Source organism: Pristis pectinata, chromosome 31, assembly GCF_009764475.1.
Source record: "Pristis pectinata isolate sPriPec2 chromosome 31, sPriPec2.1.pri, whole genome shotgun sequence".
Classification (NCBI taxonomy): Eukaryota; Metazoa; Chordata; class Chondrichthyes; order Rhinopristiformes; family Pristidae; genus Pristis; species Pristis pectinata.
Window position 1 is genome coordinate 18613324 of NC_067435.1, and position 21644 is coordinate 18634967.

The following is a 21644-nucleotide window of genomic DNA, read 5'->3' on the forward strand; positions in this document are numbered from 1 at the left end:
TTGAAACACTATAAAGAAATTTTATTTGATTCCACAATTATTCAAGAAAGCCAGTCAGTGACCATAAGGCAGTTGGTCCTCGGGAACAACCTGGTCCGCAGAGACTGGGGTAAGAACGCTGCAAGAAACTTGAGTCACACCGGTGACATTTCATCCTTCAATCACAACACAAAACAAGAACTCCCCTGCATTTTCCACCCATGCTGATCAAAAACAATGAAAGAACCTCTTCCCATCCTGCCCGCCGTTTTCATTCCACAGGTTGCTGGGATCCTGTCCGCATTTCTCGCCCCGGCAGTTGCCTCATTTTGAGCCAGATCCCCTCCTCGGTCCGAAGAATGAGCTCTGGTTTCCTGCGCACCTCCTGGGATGTGTCCAGCGCCAGTTCAAACCGATACAGGGTCAGTGCGACTGTCACCTTCATTTCAGCCAGGGCAAAGTTCTGTCCGATGCAGTTCCTGCAGGGCAGATGATGCAGTCAGGGCAGCCCACGCTGGAGTGCACCCCCTCACCATCCTCACTGCAACATGCCTTCCTACCGCTAATACTCAGTGCCCTGACCAATGAAGGCAGGCATGCCAGACGCCTTCTTCACCAACCAGTCTACTTCAGAGAGCTGTGGACTTGGACCCCAAGGTCCTCTGTACGTCAGTGCGTCATTAACTGTACTCTTTCCCTTTATGTTTGACCTCCCAAAGTGCAATTCCTCACACTTGCCCCCATTATACACCATTTCTCCACCCATTTCTGTAATTATATTCTGCTAAATCCTTTGACAGCCCTGTCCACAACGGTACCAATCCCTGTGTCATGTGTGAACCTACTAACCCACCCATCCATGTTTCCATCCAGCTCATTTATAGACATCACAAACAGAGGTCCCACCATCTATCCTGGCCTCCGGTCAGACTAACACCCCTCCACCACTGCCCTCTGGCTTCGATGGGCAAGCCACTTTTGAATCCAAACCATTCCCTTCCCAGGCCATCCCCTTCTTCTCCTCCTCCACAGACACTGCCCACCCTGCTCAGTACTCCCAAGTTTTTATTTCAGATCACCAGCATCTGCAGTATTTTGCTTTTGCCCCTTTGAGAGGCTGGAACTGATGGCCAGTTATTGATGCCCTCATGTAACTGATGGAGGGAACCACCACACCGTTGGCTCATTGGTCAATGGGACAGTGAGTCGTTGACCAATGGGAGGATAGGATGTTGACCAATGGGGGGGGGGGGAGGCAGTGAGTGTTGACCAATGGGAGGGTAGCGGGTATTGATCAATGGGGGGGCAGTTGGTGTTGATCAATGGGAGAGCAGCGGGAAGTTGACCAATGGGAGAGCAGTGGAAAGTTGACCAATGGGAGGGTAGCAGGTATTGACCAATGGGAGAGCAGCGGGAGGTTGCCCAATGGGAGAGCAGCGGGAATTTGACCAATGGAAGAGCAGTGGGCACTGCCCCTCTGCCACCATCTCCGACCTCCACCAGCGCTCCCCCCCCCCCCCCCCCCCAACCCCTGTCCCCGGGGAATGCTGTGCCCGGAGTGAAGGTGATCCGGTGCCCAGGCAGAGGGAGCCGGTCAACGGTGCCCCCAGAGGGAGCCAGGTTGTGTCATTAACCTGAGACCTGAAACCTGGGCCAGGCCCTGGGCTGTGGGCATGACAGTCAGAGGACGGTGTATCAACCCCATCCCACACCACCCGTTCCCTGCCTCTCCTGCCCCCCCATCCCTCCCTGACCGTCTGATCTCCCTCCTCCCCTCACACTCCCCCACCCTCACAACCCCTCCCCAACCATTACCCTCACCTGCCCCCCCACTGCCCTCTCCCACCTTCCTCCTCCCCTCCCCCCTCCTCCATCCCTCAGCCATTCCCCCTGAAACCTCCACCTTCCATCTCAGCCCCCGGATCCCCCAGGTCCCTCCTCCTCCGCCCAGACGTTCTTGCCCGCTGAAAGTACAGACACTGGTCTGCCCGTTGCCGGGAGCAACCAGTGAGGTGGCGGTGGCTCGGTCAGGTAAAGGTCCGTCCATTTGACCTGTGAGTCCTGGGAGACGGCTGGACTGGGTTCACACACCTTCCCAATGTGAGATGTTCACCAGCACCCCTGGGGTTGGGTCTGTGTTGAGGCGAAGATGGAGTCTCACTGGGAACGTGCGTCCCTGTGCTACACTGTCCCCCCGCCCCCAGTGATTGTCACACCTCCTGCACATACAGGGAAAAAACTTCAACAGAAACACAGCGATGAAAATCTGGCTCACCAGCCACAGACATTCCCTCACCTTGGACCGGCGGAGAACGGGATGAAGGCATACGGAGCTCTCTTGTCCGAGTTTTCCGTGTTAAAGCGGGACGGGTCGTACACCTGGAGGATTCAACAGTGAAGCAGTTAACTGGGGCTGAGTCACAGGGTCTCCCAGCTCCACAACAGGGACCGCGGGCAGCCTGTCAATTCCTAAACACTGCCAAGGTTCGGAGGCAAGAGGAAAGGCAGGATCCCAGTGACGGAGTCAGTCCAGTCTAGTCACGAGGTCAGTGTTGAGGAATTCTGGGAATGAGCTGGTAGTCCCAGCAACAGTTCACCAGCCTGTGACCCAGGAGGCCCAGGGATCGAGCCCCGCTCCGAAGGCAAGGCTCTTCAGTGCTGTCCTGCCTCCTGTGGGGTGGGGTGGATGGTTGGGGGTGTTGGGGGAAATCCCTCCTGCTAATCCCACTTCAGTGCTGCGATCCCCAGGTCTCATCTCCCCAGGCAGGACGCGAGGGGTGAATAATGCCTTCTCCCTCCCAGGGAAGACCAGTGTTGCAGTAGGGGTCTCCCACTGGGAATTCTCCTTGGTTGCATCTGCAAGGGTCCACCATCTGCTCAAAGGAGAGGGTTCCGTCACTTCCGACCAGGTAGAAGTGGAGAAACTGTCAACCAGACTTCCATGCTCAGGAGCGGACGCCAACGTTCCCAACAGCTCATCGCTCCACTACTTGATCCCATCAGCACAAGGGACAGCCAGACAGCAGGCAGGCATTACCCCTTCACTACACGGTCTCCCTGGGCAGGGGTCTCAGCGCCTGTAGGGGGAGATCCCATCTGACCAATTGACGTCATCTACATGGACCTCAATAAGGTGTCTGATAAGGGAGCCTGGTCCACAAAGTTAGAGCCCATAATGTCCAGGGCAAGTTGGCAAGCGGATCCAAAACTGGCTTGGTACAGGAGGTGGGATGAAGACGTTGGGTCGTATTTGTGATTGGAAGCCTCTGGCCAGTGGTGTACCACAGCGGTCGGTGCTGGGACCACTACTGCTTGTTATATACATTAACGTGTTGGATATGAATTTTGGTGGTCTGGACAGCAAGTTCATACGTGACACAAAAATCAGGCGTGTTGTTGACGGGGGGAGAGTGATCTCAGACTACAGGATGATATTGATCAGTTGTAAGATGGTCAGAACACTGGCGGAACTTAATCTTGATGCCTTTTGGGGGGTACTGAGAAGGCTAGGACGTACACAATGAATTGCAAGGCCCTTGGACAGCACAGTGGCTGCTGCCTCACAGCTCCAGGGACCCGAGTTCGATCCTAACCTCTGGTGCTGTCTGTGTGGAGTTTGCACGTTGTCCCTGTGACTACTTGGGATTCCCCCCCCACCCCCCCAGATGTTCCAGTTTCCTCCCACGTCCCAAAGACGTGCAGGTAGGTAGGTTAGTTGTAAATTGCCCCTAGTGCGTAGGTGGGTGGTAAATCTGGGGATAGTTGATGGGAGTGTGGGGAGAATAGGTTACAGGAAAAATTAGAGGGATTGCCTGGGCTTGATGGGCCAAATGGCCTCCCTTTATTGCATAAGGAAATCTAGGCAGTATTGGGGGGGTGGGGGGGAAACTATGTACAGGTCCATGTATCCCTGAAGGTGGAGGCACAGGTAGATAGGGTGGTGAAGAAGGCATGCAGGACACTTGCCTTCATTAGCCGGGGCAGAGAATACAAGATCCGGGAGGTGATGGTCCAAGTTTATAAACACTGGTTCAGCCACAGCTGGAGGACTGGGTGCAGTCCTGGTCGGCACACATGAACATTCCAGAAGGCTGCAGAGGAGATTCCCCAGGATGTTGCCTGGGGTGGAGTGTGTTCAGTTATGAGGAGAGACTGGAGAGGCTGGGGTTATTTTCCTTGGAGCAGAGGAGGGACCTGATTGAGGTGTACAGAACCATGAGAGGCACAGACCAGTGGATACAGGAAAAACTCCATTAATCCGGCACACCGGAGAATTTGGTGGTGCTGGACTGGCACATTTGCCGGGCTATCGGATGGTCTTTCCACGGAACACTCCCACACACTTCTAATTCACTTTGTTTTAGGCGTTGCACAGGAGTGTGTGTAATACATTGTCCAGTGAACCCCGTCAGTGTAAAGGGAGGATGGGAAACAGACCCACTGAGTTGGAAGGGGCGCGGTCAGGGGACGCGGTGGGTTTGAGGCGTGTGTGGGGACCCCAGGCCTGGGGTGTTGAAGGCAGTGGAGGAATCCACACCCAGTGAGCCAGCTGCTCAGCGACTGTGATTTCCAAAGGGCACTATTGGAGCTTTAGTATCAAGAGAAGCTCTTCCCCACGGCGGAGGGGTCTAAAACTAGAGGGCATGTTTCGGGTAAAGGGAGAACATTTTCACCCAGAACTGGGGGGGGGGTGGTGGAGCCTGGAATGCACTGCCAAATGGGGTGGTGGAGGCAGAGACTGTCACAACACCTAGATGACCATGTGAATCGCCAGGGCAGAGAGGTCTATGGACCAAGTGCTGGTACTTGGGAGCATGGCACTGATGGGCTGAAGGGCCACGTGTCCTCACGAGTCTCTCCTACCTCAGGATCTGGCCAGACCGCAGGATTGTGGTGAGTTCCGTAAATGCTGATCAGGCAGGTGTTCCCTGTAAAACAAGTGCACGCGTTACGTCCTCCCCGCTCCATCAATGCCACACCCTCACGGTCCACGTCAACATCACACCCTCGCCGTCCACGTCAATGCTAGGCTGGGAGCCCGCGGAGCGAGTTAGCTGGAGCCGCTAGTGTGTCACACTGTTGCTGCCATTGCAGACCGACCCTGGGTGTCACAGACCAAGGTGACAACGTGGGTGTGGAAGTCAGAAGTCGGAGGGTCATGGGAGGGTCGGCCCACGAGTGCCCGGTGTCAGTCTCTCCCTGGACAACTCCCATACGGAGCCAGGCACAAGGATTCTGGGGCTCACCTCACGCTGGACCACAGGTCCGATTTCCCCATTGCCTGGTTCTGAAGGGTCTGTGGCCCATCACCCACCCCCATCTTTTAGCCCTCTGAGTCCCCAGAACGCGCCCCCTCACCCTTCGGAATGACCCTGGAGTCAGGGAGCTTGATGTCCTCAGTGCAGCAGCGAGCCACGGTGGTGACTGGTGGGTGCAGGCGCAGAGATTCCTTGATGCACATGGTGGTGAACGGCATCAGTGAGAGGTCATCCCTGAGGGAAGAGACAGGCCGTGAGGTCAGGAATGCTCTGTCCCGGAGATCGAGTATCGACAGCCTCAGGAGAGCGAGGGGGAGGGAGAGAGTGAGGGGGAGAGAGAGAGATGGAGAGTGAGAGAGGGAGGGACAGAGAGGGAGGGTGGGAGGGAGGGAGGGAGGGACGGAGTCAACACTTCAGGTCAAAGAATCTTTGTTCAAAGATTCTGATGAAGTGTCATTGACTTGAAATGGTAAAATAAAAAAGCTGCAGACACTGAAATCTGAAACAAACACAGAAACCACTGGAAAGACTCAGCAGGTCAGGCAGCATCTGTGGAGAGAGAAATGGTTAATGGTTCAGGTCAAACTGGGAAGGGAGGTGTCCAGCTGCGGAGAGGGAGGGAGGGGTGGATAGGTCAGAGGGAATCTCTCTGACAGGGTGAGGCCAGGGTTGTCCTGAGGGTAAGTTACATATGAGGTTCTCTGGTGATGGGTTAATGGGGGTAGTTAGGGAGGGAGAACTTGGCCCTCTGTTCATTGAAGGTTTGAAATGAGGGCAGTTGGAGAAAGAACACAGACAAAGGGATGTAAGAGATGTGAAATACGGGGCTGTGGACATGCCCAGCGGGTCAAGCTGTGCCAATGGAGAGAGAACTGAGCCAATGTTACAGTTCAAGTGAACACAAGAACAAGGAAAATAGGAGCAGGTGTAGGCCACTTGGCCCCTCAAACCTACCCGGCCATTCAACATGATCGTGTGTGATCTGTCTCAGGTCTTACCTCCTCCTCAGTGCCAGTTCCCCATAGCCCTCAGTCCCACGATCTTTCAAAAATTTATCACCTCCTCTTCAAACGCCCCCAGTAACCAGGCCCTCACAACCCTCTGGGATTCAGCACTCTCCGAGAGAAATGTACATGTGACTAATAAAGATATCTTACCTTATCTTAAATGTTCCTACACAGCCCGGGTTTAATCAACTGCCCCTAATCTGGTAACCATGTCCCCTTGTGTGCAACTCTCCCACGGGTGGAACCATCTCGACGTCAACCCCGTCGCATTCCCTCAGCACTGTGCACACTTCAATAACAACACCCCTCGTTCTTTGGAACTCTAAATACAGATCTAACGTTTTAAGATGGAGACACACGGTCTACCTCCTGTTGCAGGGTTTCAACCTGAAGTTTCTTTCCCTCCACAGATGCCTGCTCGACCCACTCAGTTCTCCAGCAGAATGTTTGTTGCTCACCTTTTAAGACATCTCTGCCAGGTCAACCCGCAGATCTCTGGTGGATCTCTTCGCACACCCACCTACGTTAGTATAAGCACTCTTATAGAAAAGTTCTCCGGGTGTGGCTGCACCAACACCATGTACATCTGTAACAATACCTCCCCATTACCAAACTCCAGTGTCCCTTCCAATAAACATCAATGTACCATTGCCTAACTACTTGCTGCAACTCTGAGTGTTTCATGCACAGCACACCCAGACCCCTCTGTACGTCACTCACTTGCACTCTCGCTCTCTGATACTTAAATAATAATCTGCCTTTTGCTTTCTTCTGCCAAAGCGCATCACCTCACATGTTCCCACATTAAACTCCGTTTGCCAAGTGTTTGTCCACTCACTCTCCTATTGCAGAGTCCAAATATAAAAGGCAAATAACTGAGGGGCTCAGACTGATCCTTGGGGGTCTCCGATCGTTACGTTCCTCGTGTCTGAGAATGACCCATTTATTCCAACCCTCTGTCTTCAATTCACACGAAAGCATTTCCCACCGGCCTCCTCCATGGCACCTGACCAAATGCCTTCTGGAAATGCAAATATACATTAACAGGTTCCCCACTGTAGACACTGCCTCCTACATCTTGAAACATATTTGTCAAACATGATTTTCCTTTCAAAAACCACACTGATTTGATTACACTAATCTCTAACTGACTGTTTCTTCCTTGATTATAGACTCCAGCATCTTCCCACCAACAGGTGTTAAACTAACTGGCTTATAGTTTCCTGCTTTTCGTCTCCCTCCCTTTTTGGATAAGGAAGTCACATTTGCCATTTTCCAATCCTCGGGGACCTTCCGGGAGAATTCGCAATCCTCCAACATTTCCCCACAGTTGGACCATTGGGGCTGTGAATCCCAGTCGGAGTGCGGTGGAATACGGGAAGTTGTGGGGAAGATCTGGGGTGGACTGACTGACTCCCACTTTGCTCGGGGACAGGGGATTCTGTCACTCACCACTCCAGCTCCTCGACATCTTTCCCCTTCATCAGCAGCTCGATCTCCTCTCTGCACTTGCTCTGGTACTCAGGATGCCTGGCGAGATTGTACAGCACCCAGGAGATCCCACTCGCTGTCGTATCGTGACCTGGGGGGGGGGGGGGGGGGGGGGGGGGAAGTCGCAGTTCAGGGAATTGCTGACACTCCAACACTCCGACCTGCTTGTGGCAAACCTTCACTGAGCCCCAGATTCAAAAGGACTGGGAGCGAAAAGCGGCAATCTGACCCCACAGCCTGTCCCACCCGACGAGATCACAGCCGATCTTTTACCTCAGGAGGGCCAGTCCCGCGGATGGTTGAGAGGGCGGTGGGAGGGCAGGGAGCGGAGGGTGACAGAGGCCACGGGGGGAGTGGGAGGGGGTGTCTCGGTGCAGCCAGGAGGCCTGATGAACCAGCTGTCGATTCCCTGCCTGTTGATTTCCCAGTAGGACCCGGTGCCCGATTGTCCTACCCTGGCTTAGCCCCAGATGGGGGGATCCCAGGATGTGGGCCATTGCTGTATGACAAGCAATTCTAGCTGATCCAGAGGTTGGCCAGCCCCTCCGGACCAGGCCCAGGGGTTGTTTGGTGTTTCCCTGGTGGGCAGTGGAGATGGGAGTCATCATGGGCCTCACCCCTCACAAGGTCCCATAGGCAGCCGGAGGTCACCACCTCCATCACCACCCCAGCATCACCTCCCCTCGTCCCTGGAGAGCAACAGCAGCTAAATCACCGTCTCAGGACAGATTCATCAGTCAGGGCAGCAAGTATGAAGGACAGGAAGCCATGTTGCAGCTGTATAAAACTTCGGGTGGGCCACATTTGGAGTATTGTATGCAGTTCTGGTCGCCCCATTACAGGAAGGATGCGAAGCTTTTGGAGAGGATGCAGAAGAGGTTCACCGGGATGCTGCCTGGATTAGAGAGCATCAGCTGTAAGGAGAAGTTGGACAAACTTGGGTTGATTTCTCTGGAATGTCGGAGGCTGAGGGGAGACCTGATAGAAGTTTGTAAAGTTATGAGAGACAGAGATATTTTCTCCAGGGTGGAAATGTCAAATACTAGAGGGCAAAGCTTTAAGGTGAGATGGGGAAAAGTCTAAAGGAGGTGTGCATTTTCTTAAAACAGAGAGCGGTGGGTGCCTGGAACGCAATGCCAGGGAGGTGGTGGAGGCAGATACGGCAGCAATATTTGCCGGGCCTTTAGACAGGTACGTGAACAGGCTGGGTACGGGGGGATGTGGACCAAGTGCAGGCAGGTGGGTTCGCTTTAGTCTGGCGTCATGGTCAGCACAGGCACTGTGGGCCGAAGGGCCTGTTCCTGTGCTATACCGTTCTACGTTCAGAAAAGCCGTGGTACACACTGTGATAAGGTGCAGCTCCCACCATGGCTGGGACCCTGCAGGTCTCATCCTGAGCCCAGGGTCAGTCCAAAGCAGAAGGCCCCCGCCACACCTCACCCCACCAAGGGTCACTAACGTTTGGGAAGAGGAGCACAGATTCTGTCCACAGTCCATTAATTCCCCCAACCACTGAAAACAGGCGATCTACTGATCCTCAATGTGCTGCTAGTGGGATCTCGCTGTGCCGTTGTAGCCCAGTCCCCTCTGGTCCTCTGAAGCGCTCTGGGATGGTGCAGGGTGGTGAGAGGAACAGTGTACGTGCAGCCTTCATTTGCAGTGACGCCTCAGGCTGCCGGCACCGGCCCCTGCTGGAACTGTGGAGGGTCCCAGGGTTAGCGTCACGGACTCACCCTCAAACATGAAGGTGTCAGCCTCCGACTGGATCTCCTCATCCGTCAGACCGTGGCCGTTCTCATCCTGGAAATACCAAAAGCATTCCCCCTAGATCCGTCCCTTCTTCGGGAACATCCGGAATTACCCCGTTTCCCCACAACACCAGCCCCTGCTGCCCCACTCCCCGACTCCTCATGACCTGCTCCCTAATCCCCCCCTGACCCGTGTTTAGCACCAAAAACCTCCTCCCCTCCCCTCCCCCCCTCCCCTCCTCCCTCTCCCCTCCCTCACCCCTCCATTCCCCTCCCATCCTTCTCCCTTCCCCTTCCCTCTCCCTTCCCCTCCCATCTCTCCCCTCCTCCTTTCCCTCCCTCCGTCCCCCTCCCCTCCCTCACCCCTCTCTTACACCTCCATTCCCCGCCCTTCCCCCTCCCTCTCCCCTCCCTCCCTCTCCCTTCCCCTCCCATCTCCCTCCCCTCCCTCCCTCCCCCTCCTTCTTCCCTTCGCCTCCCTCTCCCCTCCCTCCCCCTCCCATCCCTCTCCTCCCCCTCCCCCCTCACAGTGCAATATAAACCCACAAACGGTGGTGTTCCCCTGCACCCGCTGCCCTCGGTGGTCGAGGCCGAGGCTTTAGGAGGTGCTGATGGAGCGAGCAGTGTGTGTGACGGTGGTGCATTCTGTAGACAGTGCCCACTGCAGCCGCCGTGTGCCGCTAGTGGAGGGGGACAACGTTACCGTGGTTGTTGGGGCACCGATCAATCAAGCGACTTTGCTCTGGATGTTGTTGAGAATTGTTGGTGTTACTCCCCCAGGTAAGCGGAGAGTGTCCCAACACACTCCCGCCTTGTGTTTGGGGCATAAGGAGATGAGTCACTGGCTGCAGGATACCCAGCGTCCCAAGCTGTGCCTGTAACCAGAGTAGTTATGTAGCTGGTCATGTTGAGTTTGTGATCGGTGATGGTGGATGTTGGTGATGAGGGACCCAGTGACATTGAGGAGCTCTTGACATCTCTGGGCCTGAACTCGATGGAGTTCAAAAAGATGAGGGAGGCTCTCATTGAAACCTACCAGATACGGAAAGGCCTGGATAGAGTGGACGTGGAGAGGATGATTCCATCAGTGGGAGAGTCCAGGATCCGAGGGCACAGCCTCAGAATAAAGGGATGTCCTTTTAAAACTGAGATGAGGAGGAATTTCTGCAGCCAGAGGGCGGTGAATCCGTGGAATTCGTTGCCACAGAGGGCTGTGGAGGCCAAGTCATCGGGTGTATTTAAGGCAGAGATTGATAGGTTCTTGATTGGTGAAGGGGGAAGGCAGGAGAATGGGGTTGAAAAGAAAATCAGCCGTGATCAAATGGTGGAGCAGACTCAATGGGCCGAATGGCCTAATTCTGCTCCTTTTGATCTTATGATTGGCAAGGATAAGCGGTTTGACTCCCTCTGTTTTCAGTTATCATTGCACTGCATTTTTCACCAGGAGGATTGCGACGGTTCAAGAAGGCAGCTCAGCACATCTTCCTGAGGCAGTGGGAAGCCCAGCCGGCGAAGCCCACCTCCCACCAAAGCACATCGTTCACTCAAGTGCCCGAGAGGGAGGTTGCTGTGTGCAACATGTCTGCCGGCTCTCTTCACCCACAAACCCCTGGCTGTCAGTGGTGCCTTGCGGTCTGAAGCCATTATTGGGCGTTCCTGCAATGCCAGCCTTTTCCTCCTCTCAATATCTTGGCCGGGGCTCCGTGGGGAATCACCCTGACCACCTCACACTGGGCAGGAATCACTGTGGGACAGAAGGAGATGGTGACTCCCGTCTGTATCCGGAGGCTGAGAGCAGTCGGGGTGGGGGTTGGTCATAGTGGGGCAGGCCTCACCTTCGACAGCAGAAGGATGTCCAGGAAATCCATGACTTTGCTGCGCTTGGCTTTAAGCCAAGTCTCCATTCCCTGTTCCTTCAGGATCTCCCGGCGATGCTGGACCACGCCCATGGAATAGGAGTGCACCAGGTCACAGGCGCGGTCGAACCGCTTGCTGTTGGACGAGAGCTTGTAGATGAAGTTGATGTGATGCAGTAAACACCGTTCCCTCTTCACCACCAACGTGCTCAGCTCATAGATGGCACTGATGTAGTCACTGGACTGCCTGCAAAACAGCAGAAGGAGCAAGAGATACAAGGCAGTGAGTAGTGGAGCTGACAGGTCCCTCCACCCCCCCATCTCCTCACTGCTCTCCCGGGGTCACCCCCACTCGCCTGAACACCTCGGGCCCCAGGGAACTGATTCATCCTTGTCACTGGCATCGAGCCAACACCCGCAGTGTTTGCCCTGGGTCACTCAAGTTTCTGAGTCAGAGGCTGTGGGTTCAAAACCCATAAGAGCCAGTGCAGTAACCGAGGGAGCTGCCCCAGAGCAGGTGCCTCCCCCAGGTGGAACAGTATCACAAGGCCCTGGCCGGTGAAGAGGGAACATTGTCCCTGAGGCAGCGGCCAGCAGTTATTTCTCAACCAAACTTATTAACAAGATTCACAGATCATTTGGTCATTATCCTGTGGGGTCTTACTGTGCACAAATGTTTCACACTTCACATGGCCCTTGCACCTTATTGTCTGCCTGCACTGCACTTTCTCTGTAACTGTAACACTCTATTCTGCTCTCTGTATTATTTTCCCTGGATGTACTGATGTGATGAGATGATCTGTGTGGGCGGCTTGCAAAGCAGAGTTTTTTGCTGTAACTCGGCACGTGTGATGATAAAACCCGATTTACCAATTACACTCTGGGACGGAGTGTGTCACGGGGAGTGAACACTCTGCACACACTGAGGACGTGAGGCTTTACAGATGCCAGTGGTGCTTCGCTTTGGCCTGTCCCAGCTCGAGACCGCTCGCTACTGAGTGCGCAGCCCCACATCCCAACCCCACCGTGCTGCCGCTCAACGACTCCCCCCAGCACACACTCCCACCCCCGCACTCACCACCTAACCCCACTCACCCCAAAACCCACCCCAACCCCTCAGCCCACCCCAACACACACTCCCACCCTCACACATCACCTTACCCCACTCCCCCTGAACACCCAACCCACTCCCCACCCTCACCCTCACCCCACTCCCCACCCACTCACACCCCCACGCCCCCACTCACAGCTGGCAGTTGCTGTCATAGCTGAAGGTGCATTTCAGGAGACTGTCCAGAGTCATCAGGCTGATGTGATCGAACATCTCCAGGGAGAGCACCCCGTCCGATATCAGCCGGCCCCACTTGTCCTGGGACAAAACACAGAGCCGCTCCATGTCCAGACCATCAGGTGAAAGCAGAGGAGGCGCTGACCCACAGAGGAGGGGCTGACCCACAGAGGAGGTGCGCTGACCCAGGGGTAGGGACACGGAGCGCTGACCCAAGGTCCAGACGCGGAATGCTGACCCACAGTCGGAAAGTGGAGCACTGACCCATGGTCGGGACGCGGAGCGCTGACCCAGTGTGCGTTACACAGTGTCTACTGAGGGAGTTCCTGAGGTCCAGCCCACAACGCCTCCTGCAGGTGACAGCAGCCAGTGGGACCAACAGGCTGTCGGGGTGCAGGGTGAGGGGTGTGTGGCGAGGAGGGCAAATGCCCAGCACTGCGTCCCCTCAGACCCGGTCCCAGCTGGTCTCGATCGACATCGTCGGTTTGGCTGTGGGGACCGGACGTCATCCAGCCCAGTTTGGTGATGATACTAAACCGGGGGGAATGAGTAGGGAGGGGGATGTCAGGAGCCATCAGGGGTCTACAGACAAGCTGACCAAGTGGGCAACAACATGGTAGGTGGAACGTAAGGTGGGAAAATGTGAGGTCATCCACAATGCACAGGACAGGTTAGGTTATTGAATGGTGAGATGTTGGGTGGTATCGTTGTTCAAAGGGACCTGAGTGTGTTTGTACACGTCACAGAAACAGGCCCTTCAGCCCAACCCCTCCATGCCGACCAAGGTGCCTTCCCAAGCTGGTCCCATTTGCCTGCGTTTGGCCCATGTCCCTCTAAACATGGACCTGTCCAAGTGTCTCTTAAACATTATTTATGGCACCTGCCTCTCCCACTTCCTCTGGCAGCTCGTTCCATATCCCCACCACCCCCTTTGTGAAAAGTTGTCCCTCAGGACCCCTTTAAACCTTTTCCCCTCTCACTGTAAATCTACGCCCTCTAGTTTTAGACTACCTGGGGAAGATGGTGACCATCCACCTTATCGATGCCCCTCATGATTTTATACACATCTATAAGGTCAGCCCTCAGCCTCCTTCGCTCCAGGGAAAACAAGTCCCAGCCTGTCCACTCTCTCTATGTAGCTCAAACCCTCCGGTCCCAGCAACGTCCTTGTGAACCTTTTCTGCACCCTCTCCAGAATCACATCCTTCCCTTAGCACAGTGACCAGAACCTCACACAATACCGAGTGCATCTCACCAACATTGTGTACAGCTGTAAGAAGACATCCCAACTCCTGTACTCAGTGCCTCAACCAATGAAGGCCAGTGTGCCAAACGTCTTCACCACCCTGTTGACCTGTGCCACCATTTTCAGGGAACTATGTACCTGTAGCCCCAGGTCTCTCTGTTCTACAACACTCCCGAGGGCCCCGCCGTTCACTGTGTATGTTCTGCTGTGTATATCCACTCTGACCTGGTTTAACTTATCAAAATGCCACACTTCGCACTTCTCTGTGTTAAATTCCATCAGCCATTCCTTGGCCCACTTTCCCAGTTGATCCAGATCCTGTGTAACCTTAGACAACCTTCTGCCCTGCCCACCACCTCACCAATGTTGGTGTCATCCAGAAATTTATTAACCACACCACCTACATTCTCATCCACATCATTAATATATATGACATACGACAGGGGACCCAGCCCCAAACCCTGTGGCACACCGCTGGTCACAGGTCTCCAATCCGAAAAATAACCCATCAGGCCAATTGTGTATCCAATTGGCTACCTCACCCTGGATCCCATGAGATCTCACCTCCTGGACCAGCCTACCATGCAAGACCTTGTCAAAGGCCCTGCTAAAGTCCACGTAGGCAACATCTACCACCCCGCCCTTGTCAATCCTCTTGCACACCTCCCAAAAAACTCAATCGATTTCACATGAGATGGTCTCCCACACACAAAGCCATGCTAACTATCCCTAATCAGTCCTTTCCAAATGCTGGTAGATCCTGTCCCTCAGAATCCCCTCCAGTAACGTTCCCACCACTGATGTTCGCCTCCCTGACCTGCAGTTCCCTGGGTTGTCCTTGCAGCCCTTCTCAAGGCACAGCATTCGCCACCCTCCAGTCTTCTGGTACCTTGCCACATGAGGAGGCATGGGATTCTCGAGAGTTTGGGTAAAGGAGAGGAAATCTCATCAAAACACTGAAAATTTTCAAACAGTTTGACAGGCAGGGTGTGGGGAGGACGTTTCCCTGGACGACTGGAATGGAATCAAGGATCACCGTCTCACAACAAGGGGGAAGTTACGTGGGGCCAAGATAGGAAGATATTTTCTGACTTGGGGTGGCAAATCCTTGGAATTCTCTCCCCGGGTATGCTGTGCATTCAGTCACTGATAGATTTCTGGAAGTTGAGGGAATTGTGAAGGGAGGGTGGTTTGGGGAGCAGACTGAGGGGTGGGTGACAGATTCCTGATGCAATCTTTACGGTCTTACAAACTCCTGTTCACCACACAAACCCGGGTACAGGACTGTTGGTACAGCACTAGATGTGCGCTGTGCTTCATTCCAGCACAGGACTCACACAGACTGAAACCACACGTGGCTGAGTTGGTAAAGTTCCCCTTTGTGGAGCTCCTGTGAATTGTGTGAGTCCAGCCTCAGTGGTCAGTGGTACCAGACCGTGCGGTGGCCTCCTCCCTCAGGAAGCCATTTGACACCAGCACTGGTGAAAACCACCACAGTGGTCTGAACACAGACTGCACCAGTCACGTGTTCTGCTGGGTTCCGGATTGGACTCGGAGATACACAGGGAGCCGGTGATATAGGGTGGGGGTCCCATCCCCAGGCACCTGCTGCTCACACACAGACACACACAGACACACACACACACACATACACACACACACACACACAGATGCGCGCAAACACACACACACAGACCCACACACACACACACAGAGACACATACACACACAGATACAGACACACTCACATGCACAGAGACGCGCAAACACACAGATACACACACGAACGCACACACACAGAGACACACGCACATAGACACAGAGACCCGCACACACACAGACCCAAACACACAGAGACACGCACACACAGTCACACACATACAGACACACACACACACACACAGACGCATACTCACATGCACAGAGACATACAAACGCACAGACACACACACACACACACACACACACACACACACACACACACACATACACACACAGACACATGCACGTGCGTGCACCTGCATACACACAAACACAGACACAGGCACGTACACACACACACAGACATACACACACACACACACGCACACAGACACATGCGCGTGCGTGCACATGCACACACACAAACACAGACACAGGCACGTACACACACACACAGACATACACACACACACATGCACATACACACAGTTGTACAGTCACACAGACCGCGACAATCTCTCTCCTCTACTCAAAACATCTGTGGCTGGGGTACAGGTAACCTCACACACAGTCAGGGATCAAACCCACACAGGTGTCTCGTCTCATCTCCCCCCCCCCCGTCCCCCTACCCCAGTCCCATCCCCTCCCCCAGTCCCTGTCCTGCCCCCTCGCCCTCCCCACCCCTGCCCCATTCCCCGGCCCTGGACTCACGTGCAGGATGTTGACGGACTGATTGAAGATTTTGACGTAGGGCTTCAGGATGTCGAAGTGGAAGGCGGGGGTGAGCAGTCGGCGGTGTCGAGCCCATCGCTCCCCTTGGCTGATGAGCAGCCCCTCGCCTGGTAGTGGGAGAGAAGGAACAGGTGAACACTGAGTCCTCTGCCCCCCTCCGGCTCCCGTTCCGGGGTTGGGGCACTGACAAATCCCCACCCCAGACCGCACACAGCTGATCGTACCCTGAGGTGTCCCATTCATGTCCCAAACACTGGCCCGGAACCCAGGACCCTGACCCCACCCCCTCATTGTCCACCCCCAAACCCACACCAACCCTGACCCCCCACACCGCTGCCCCCCCCTGTCCATCCCACCCACACCAAGCACTCCCCACCCCCATTTCAACACTGCCCCCCACACCCTTCCCCTCAGTACACCCCCACTGACCACTCCCTGCCCCCACACTCCCCACAACACCACCCCTCCCACATTGCTCCCCCACTCAGTACACCCCCACACACACTGACCACTCCTCACCCACACTCCCCACCCCCTCCCTAACACCATGACTCCTGGAACTTGTGGGGTCAAGGGTCGCTCCGGATCCAGACATCATTCCCGGACCCCATCCCGTGAACCGTTCCTTCCTCACCCCAGGCTCTGCTCACTTAATCCAACAATCCCACCACCACCACCCCAATCCCCGAAGCAGAGACCGACTGCCCCTGCCTCTAGCCGTTGGTAAACATAGTCACTATTACACGAATGACTGTGGGATCCTGCTGTGCGTGCTTTACGTCCCACATGATAACAGTGACCACAAGGTGCCAATCAGCGGGCGGAACCCCGGGCAAGTTTCAAACAGAGCTGGCGATCTGTGGTCCCACCAAGGTAGAACGTTCAGCTTGGGACAGGCATATACGTCCACAGCTGTGAGGGTGTGATGGTCCCCACGTCACTGGGACATCAGATCATTCAAAGCAGCAATGCAGATAGATAAAGGGGTAATGTTTCAGGAGGGTACATCGGTAAAATTATATGGAATTTGGTTAGGTTCGCAGTACCAGTCCCTACACTATGACACAGATAAAGCACTGGATATTTATAGAGATGACAGCAAAACCAGGAGTTACACTGAGAATTAAGACGATTTCTTTATTAGTCACGTGTACTTCAAAGCACACAGTGAAATGCATCTTTTGCAATAGAGTGCTCAGGGGGCAGCCCGCAAGTGTCGCCACGCTTCCAGCGCCAACATAGCATGCCCATAACTTCCTAACCTGTATGTCTTTGGAATGTGGGAGGAAACCGGAGCACCCGGAGGAAACCCACGCAGACACGGGGAGAACGTACAAGCTCCTTACAGACAGTGGCCGGAATTGAACCCAGGTCACTGGTGCTGTGATAGCGTTACGCTAAGGGCTACGCTACCGTGCCTGCCTTTAGGAATAGTAAAGGGAAAAAATAACTAGTGGGAGTTGTCTACAGGCCACCAAATAATAACATTACAGCAGCACAGGCAATAAACCAAGAAATAGATGTAGCAGAGGATGCGGAGAGTCTGTAGGGAGATATAGATAGGTTAAGTGAGTGGGCAAGGGTCTGGCAGATGGAGTACAATGTTGGTAAATGCAAGGTCATCCACTTTGGAAGGAAAAATAGAAGAGCAGATTATTATTTAAATGGTGAAAGATTGCAGCATGCTGTTGTGCAGAGGGACAGGCACAGTTACACTGAGAATTACAGTAGTACAGTTACACGGAGAATTACAGTGACACAGTTACACTGAGAATTACAGTAGGATAGTTACACTGAGAATTTCAGTGGCACAGTTATACTCAGAATTACAGTTGCAGAGCTCTACTAAGAATTGCAATAACACAGTTACACTGAAAAGATTAGCAGAACTGACAGTTATAACCAAAGGCAAGATTGTTATTACTGATTAAGACACGAGAGACTGCAGGCAGGGTTCTGTTGATGCAGGCTTTCAACCCGAAATGTTGACTATTCCTTTCCTCCCACAGATGCCGCCTGACCCGTTGGGTTCTCCAGCAGATTGTTTGTTCCACAAGAGACCGCAGACTCTGGAATCCGGAGCAACAAACTGCTGGAGGAACTCAGCGGGTCGGGCAGCATCTGTGGAGGGAAATGGACAGTCAACGTTTCGGGTCGAGACCCTTCATCCGGACTGAAAGACAGAGGGGAGAGAGCCAGCGTAAAAAGGTGAAGGGAGGGGGTGGAACGAGAGCTGGAGGGCAGTAGGTGGATGCAGGTGAGGAGGGAGTGACAGGCGGATGGAGGAGGGGAGAGTGGGAACAGTGCTAGAAACTGGGAGGTGAGAGGTGGAGGTGACAGAGGGCTACAGATGATGGGATCTGATAGGAGAGGAAGCTGAGAAACCTGACAGTGAAACGAGGTTTGTTGGGGTCCTCCATTCCCCAGAGGGCAGTGAGAACAACCCCTCTCACAGGAAATGGTGGAAGCAGATAAAAGAGACGTTTTTAACATGAAAAAGGACTAGCAGGGAGGGGGTAGGGAGGGAGGAGGGGAACATGCTGATGAGGCTCCCAGGGAGTGCCAGCGCCAGCACTGAGCTGCTGTGCCGATAGGTTGCTTCAGTGCAGACAACCGTGCACTTTGGCCGTGTTCGAGGAGCAGCACCCAGAATGATAACATCACAACCTCATCACCGGAAGCTGAGCTGGGCCTCGGTGATGGTCAATCAGAGCTGCTGCAAAGGATTACCCCAATGCTCTCCACACCGTGAGCTACCTGCAGCCAAGTCTCCCTCCCACTGGAGTTTGATCAGACTGAGGGGTCAGGGACATCCCATTCCCAACGCCATGATGTCACCACTTGCTGGAAATGCACGTGAACAAGACGGAGGCACAGAACGGCCGCAGCTTACCCAACCAAGGCCTGAGGAAGCCATAGAAGAGTTCGTCCTTCAGGGCGACAGAAGCTGAAAGAGGAAGTGAAGCCAGGCTTTAGAAATTCCAAAACAGCAGATCCTGCAGCTCAAAGCAAGGACGTTACATTGAGAAAATCAGTCCTAAAGTATCCCGTGAGAAATGCATCAGCTAGAGAAGGTTCAATGGCAGCCGATGCTGATCTGTAACCCTCCACTGATTCACACACTGGCATCCCCACTAGTGTGTAAACGTCACCAATCCCTGCCTCCCAGCCAAACAGTGGCTGCAAGTACTTGAACCTCCTGTCCCAGCAGCACTGACAGGCTTGGACGCTTCCATAAGGAACGCCAAGCTGTCAGGACAATGTGTGTTTGGGAAAGAGCCTGCAACACATCAGTGGTAGTGAGGGGGGGGCGGGGTCGCAGGCTTGGGAGGTGCAGAGGTGTGTTTTGTTTCCGATGCCCCCTACAGCCATGTTGCGGGAGACAATGAATGTTCAGCCAATCAAATGGGCTGCTTTGGGCTGCATGGTTCCAGCTCATTGAGTGTTGCCCTCATTCCGGCAATGGAGACTCCAGGCTTGTGCCTTAGAGATGGGGGAATGGCCTCGTGGTGTCAGGGGGCAAGTCACTTGCCAGAAGATACCCAGCCACTGACCTGCACTTGGCACTGATGTGGCCAGTCCAGTTAAGCTTCTGGTCAGTGGTGACCCACACCCATCAAACGATGTTGACAGTGGGGGATACGGCAATGGTAATGGGCAACATGGTGAGTACAGGACGTACATGATAGGTGGTTTTATACCCTCATCAGTGATGAAAGTTTAAAAAAAACCTGTAGATGCTGGAAATTTGAAATAAAAACAGAAAATGTCAGAAACATTCAGCAGGTCAGGCAGTGTCTGTGGAGAGAGAGAGTTAATGTTTCAGATCGAAGACCCTTTGTCAGAAGTCACTATAAATGATCCTTCCCTGGCACTTGGCAGGTGACACCCGTTTTGCCATCAGCCCACCACACAATGTTGTTCAGGTCTCGGTGCTTCACCGTCTGAGCTGTTGCAAAAGGAATGAGGCAATCACCAGAGAACAACCCATGGCCTGACCCTACCTCGCAGAGGCTGGAGATGGCTGGGCCTTGAGGATGAGCTGCAGTGTTCCTGGGTCTGCGATGATTGCCCTCCACAAACCACAGCCACCATCCTTCTCCAAGGATGACTCCAGCCAGTTTGCCATCTATCCCAATGAACACAATGGTCGTGCCTTATGGAGGGTGAACTGACGGGATTTTGCTTCCACAGGACTGTGTGGTGGTCGCTCCTACCAAAGCTGCCACAGAGGGAGAATGGTCAGAGTGATGGGAAAGTGGGATCACCACAGATGCTAGTGACTTATCTCTTCCACAACAGACACTGTCCAGCAGCTGCGATACCGAGACATTCCTGGTGTCCCAACCCCAGACCTTTCATTCTCACTGCTTCCCCACAGTGCAGCGGAGGTCTCATTCCCACAAGCAACATCATCTCTCCCACATCCCTTTTATTATATCAGAATCTCTCACCTTGGCTACAGAGGTACGGCAGGGAGGGAAGTTTAGAGGTTATACTGGGAAACTCAAGTAGCGACTGGGTGGGGTGGATAATTAGGCTGGCGTCGAGCAGCGATCTGATATCCCTTCAGCTGCAGTGACAGTGTTGGGAGTGGGAGAGAGCAGGGCGACCCTGTTAGTGCAGATCCAGTGCTCACCAGTCAGCCTGTGGTGCAACAACAGTGAACCGGTAACAGGACATCGAATTCTCGACGTCACATCCATCCAGAGTTGAACTGCTTCTGAGAACAGCAGCTTTGTCCTGGGCAAGAGGTGAGATATATTTTGGGATATGCATTGGATATTTTGGGGCTGGGACATGGAAAAATTTGTGTAAGGATTCTTGAGAGGATTAAATAGTTGGGATAGAGTCCATAATGGGTCCAGTTGTTCATGGGAAATGGGACTGAGATGCAAAGAGCCTGTTCCCATTCTGCCTACCAAGTTTCAATTCACAAAGGACAAGATGTTTACCGATTGCAATGATTTAATCCCAGCGTTAACCAGTGTGACATTCTGCTGGTCATAACTTCTACAGAACATTTGTTTGGCCACAGCCCAAGTATTGCATCCAATTCTGGTCACTGGAGTTCAAGAAGAATGTGAAAGTCCCAGAGAGGGTGCAGAAAAGGTTTACACATTCCAGGGATGAGGAATTTTTAATCACGAGGTTAGAATTGTTCCCCTCGGAGCAGAGAAGGTGGAGAGGAGATATGGGCCTCGACAGCACAGAGAGGGAAACTGTTGCCATTGGTGGAAGGGTCATGAACCAAAAGCAACGTGAGGAAGTTCTTTCTTTTTATATGCCGAGTGTTTGGCATTGGGAATGCACAGGAATGGGATTCAATCATGGCTTT

At 53.8% G+C, this 21644-nt stretch overlaps 1 protein-coding gene across 3 annotated transcripts in view; it reads right to left on the bottom strand.

Annotated features, from left to right (window-relative positions):
- Positions 1 to 21644, bottom strand: part of LOC127584994 (ultra-long-chain fatty acid omega-hydroxylase-like) — a 44382-nt gene continuing 22738 nt past the window's right edge. For all 3 annotated transcript variants that reach the window (XM_052042091.1, XM_052042090.1, XM_052042092.1), the window contains 10 exons: positions 19200 to 19253; positions 16286 to 16413; positions 12587 to 12708; positions 11319 to 11586; positions 9469 to 9535; positions 7697 to 7826; positions 5338 to 5471; positions 4843 to 4907; positions 2276 to 2358; positions 1 to 458 (listed from right to left, as the gene is read on the bottom strand). In XM_052042091.1, coding sequence (XP_051898051.1) covers positions 251 to 458; positions 2276 to 2358; positions 4843 to 4907; positions 5338 to 5471; positions 7697 to 7826; positions 9469 to 9535; positions 11319 to 11586; positions 12587 to 12708; positions 16286 to 16413; positions 19200 to 19253 — 1259 coding nt within the window. In that variant the 3' untranslated portion in view covers positions 1 to 250. The remainder of the gene's footprint in view (positions 459 to 2275; positions 2359 to 4842; positions 4908 to 5337; positions 5472 to 7696; positions 7827 to 9468; positions 9536 to 11318; positions 11587 to 12586; positions 12709 to 16285; positions 16414 to 19199; positions 19254 to 21644) is intronic.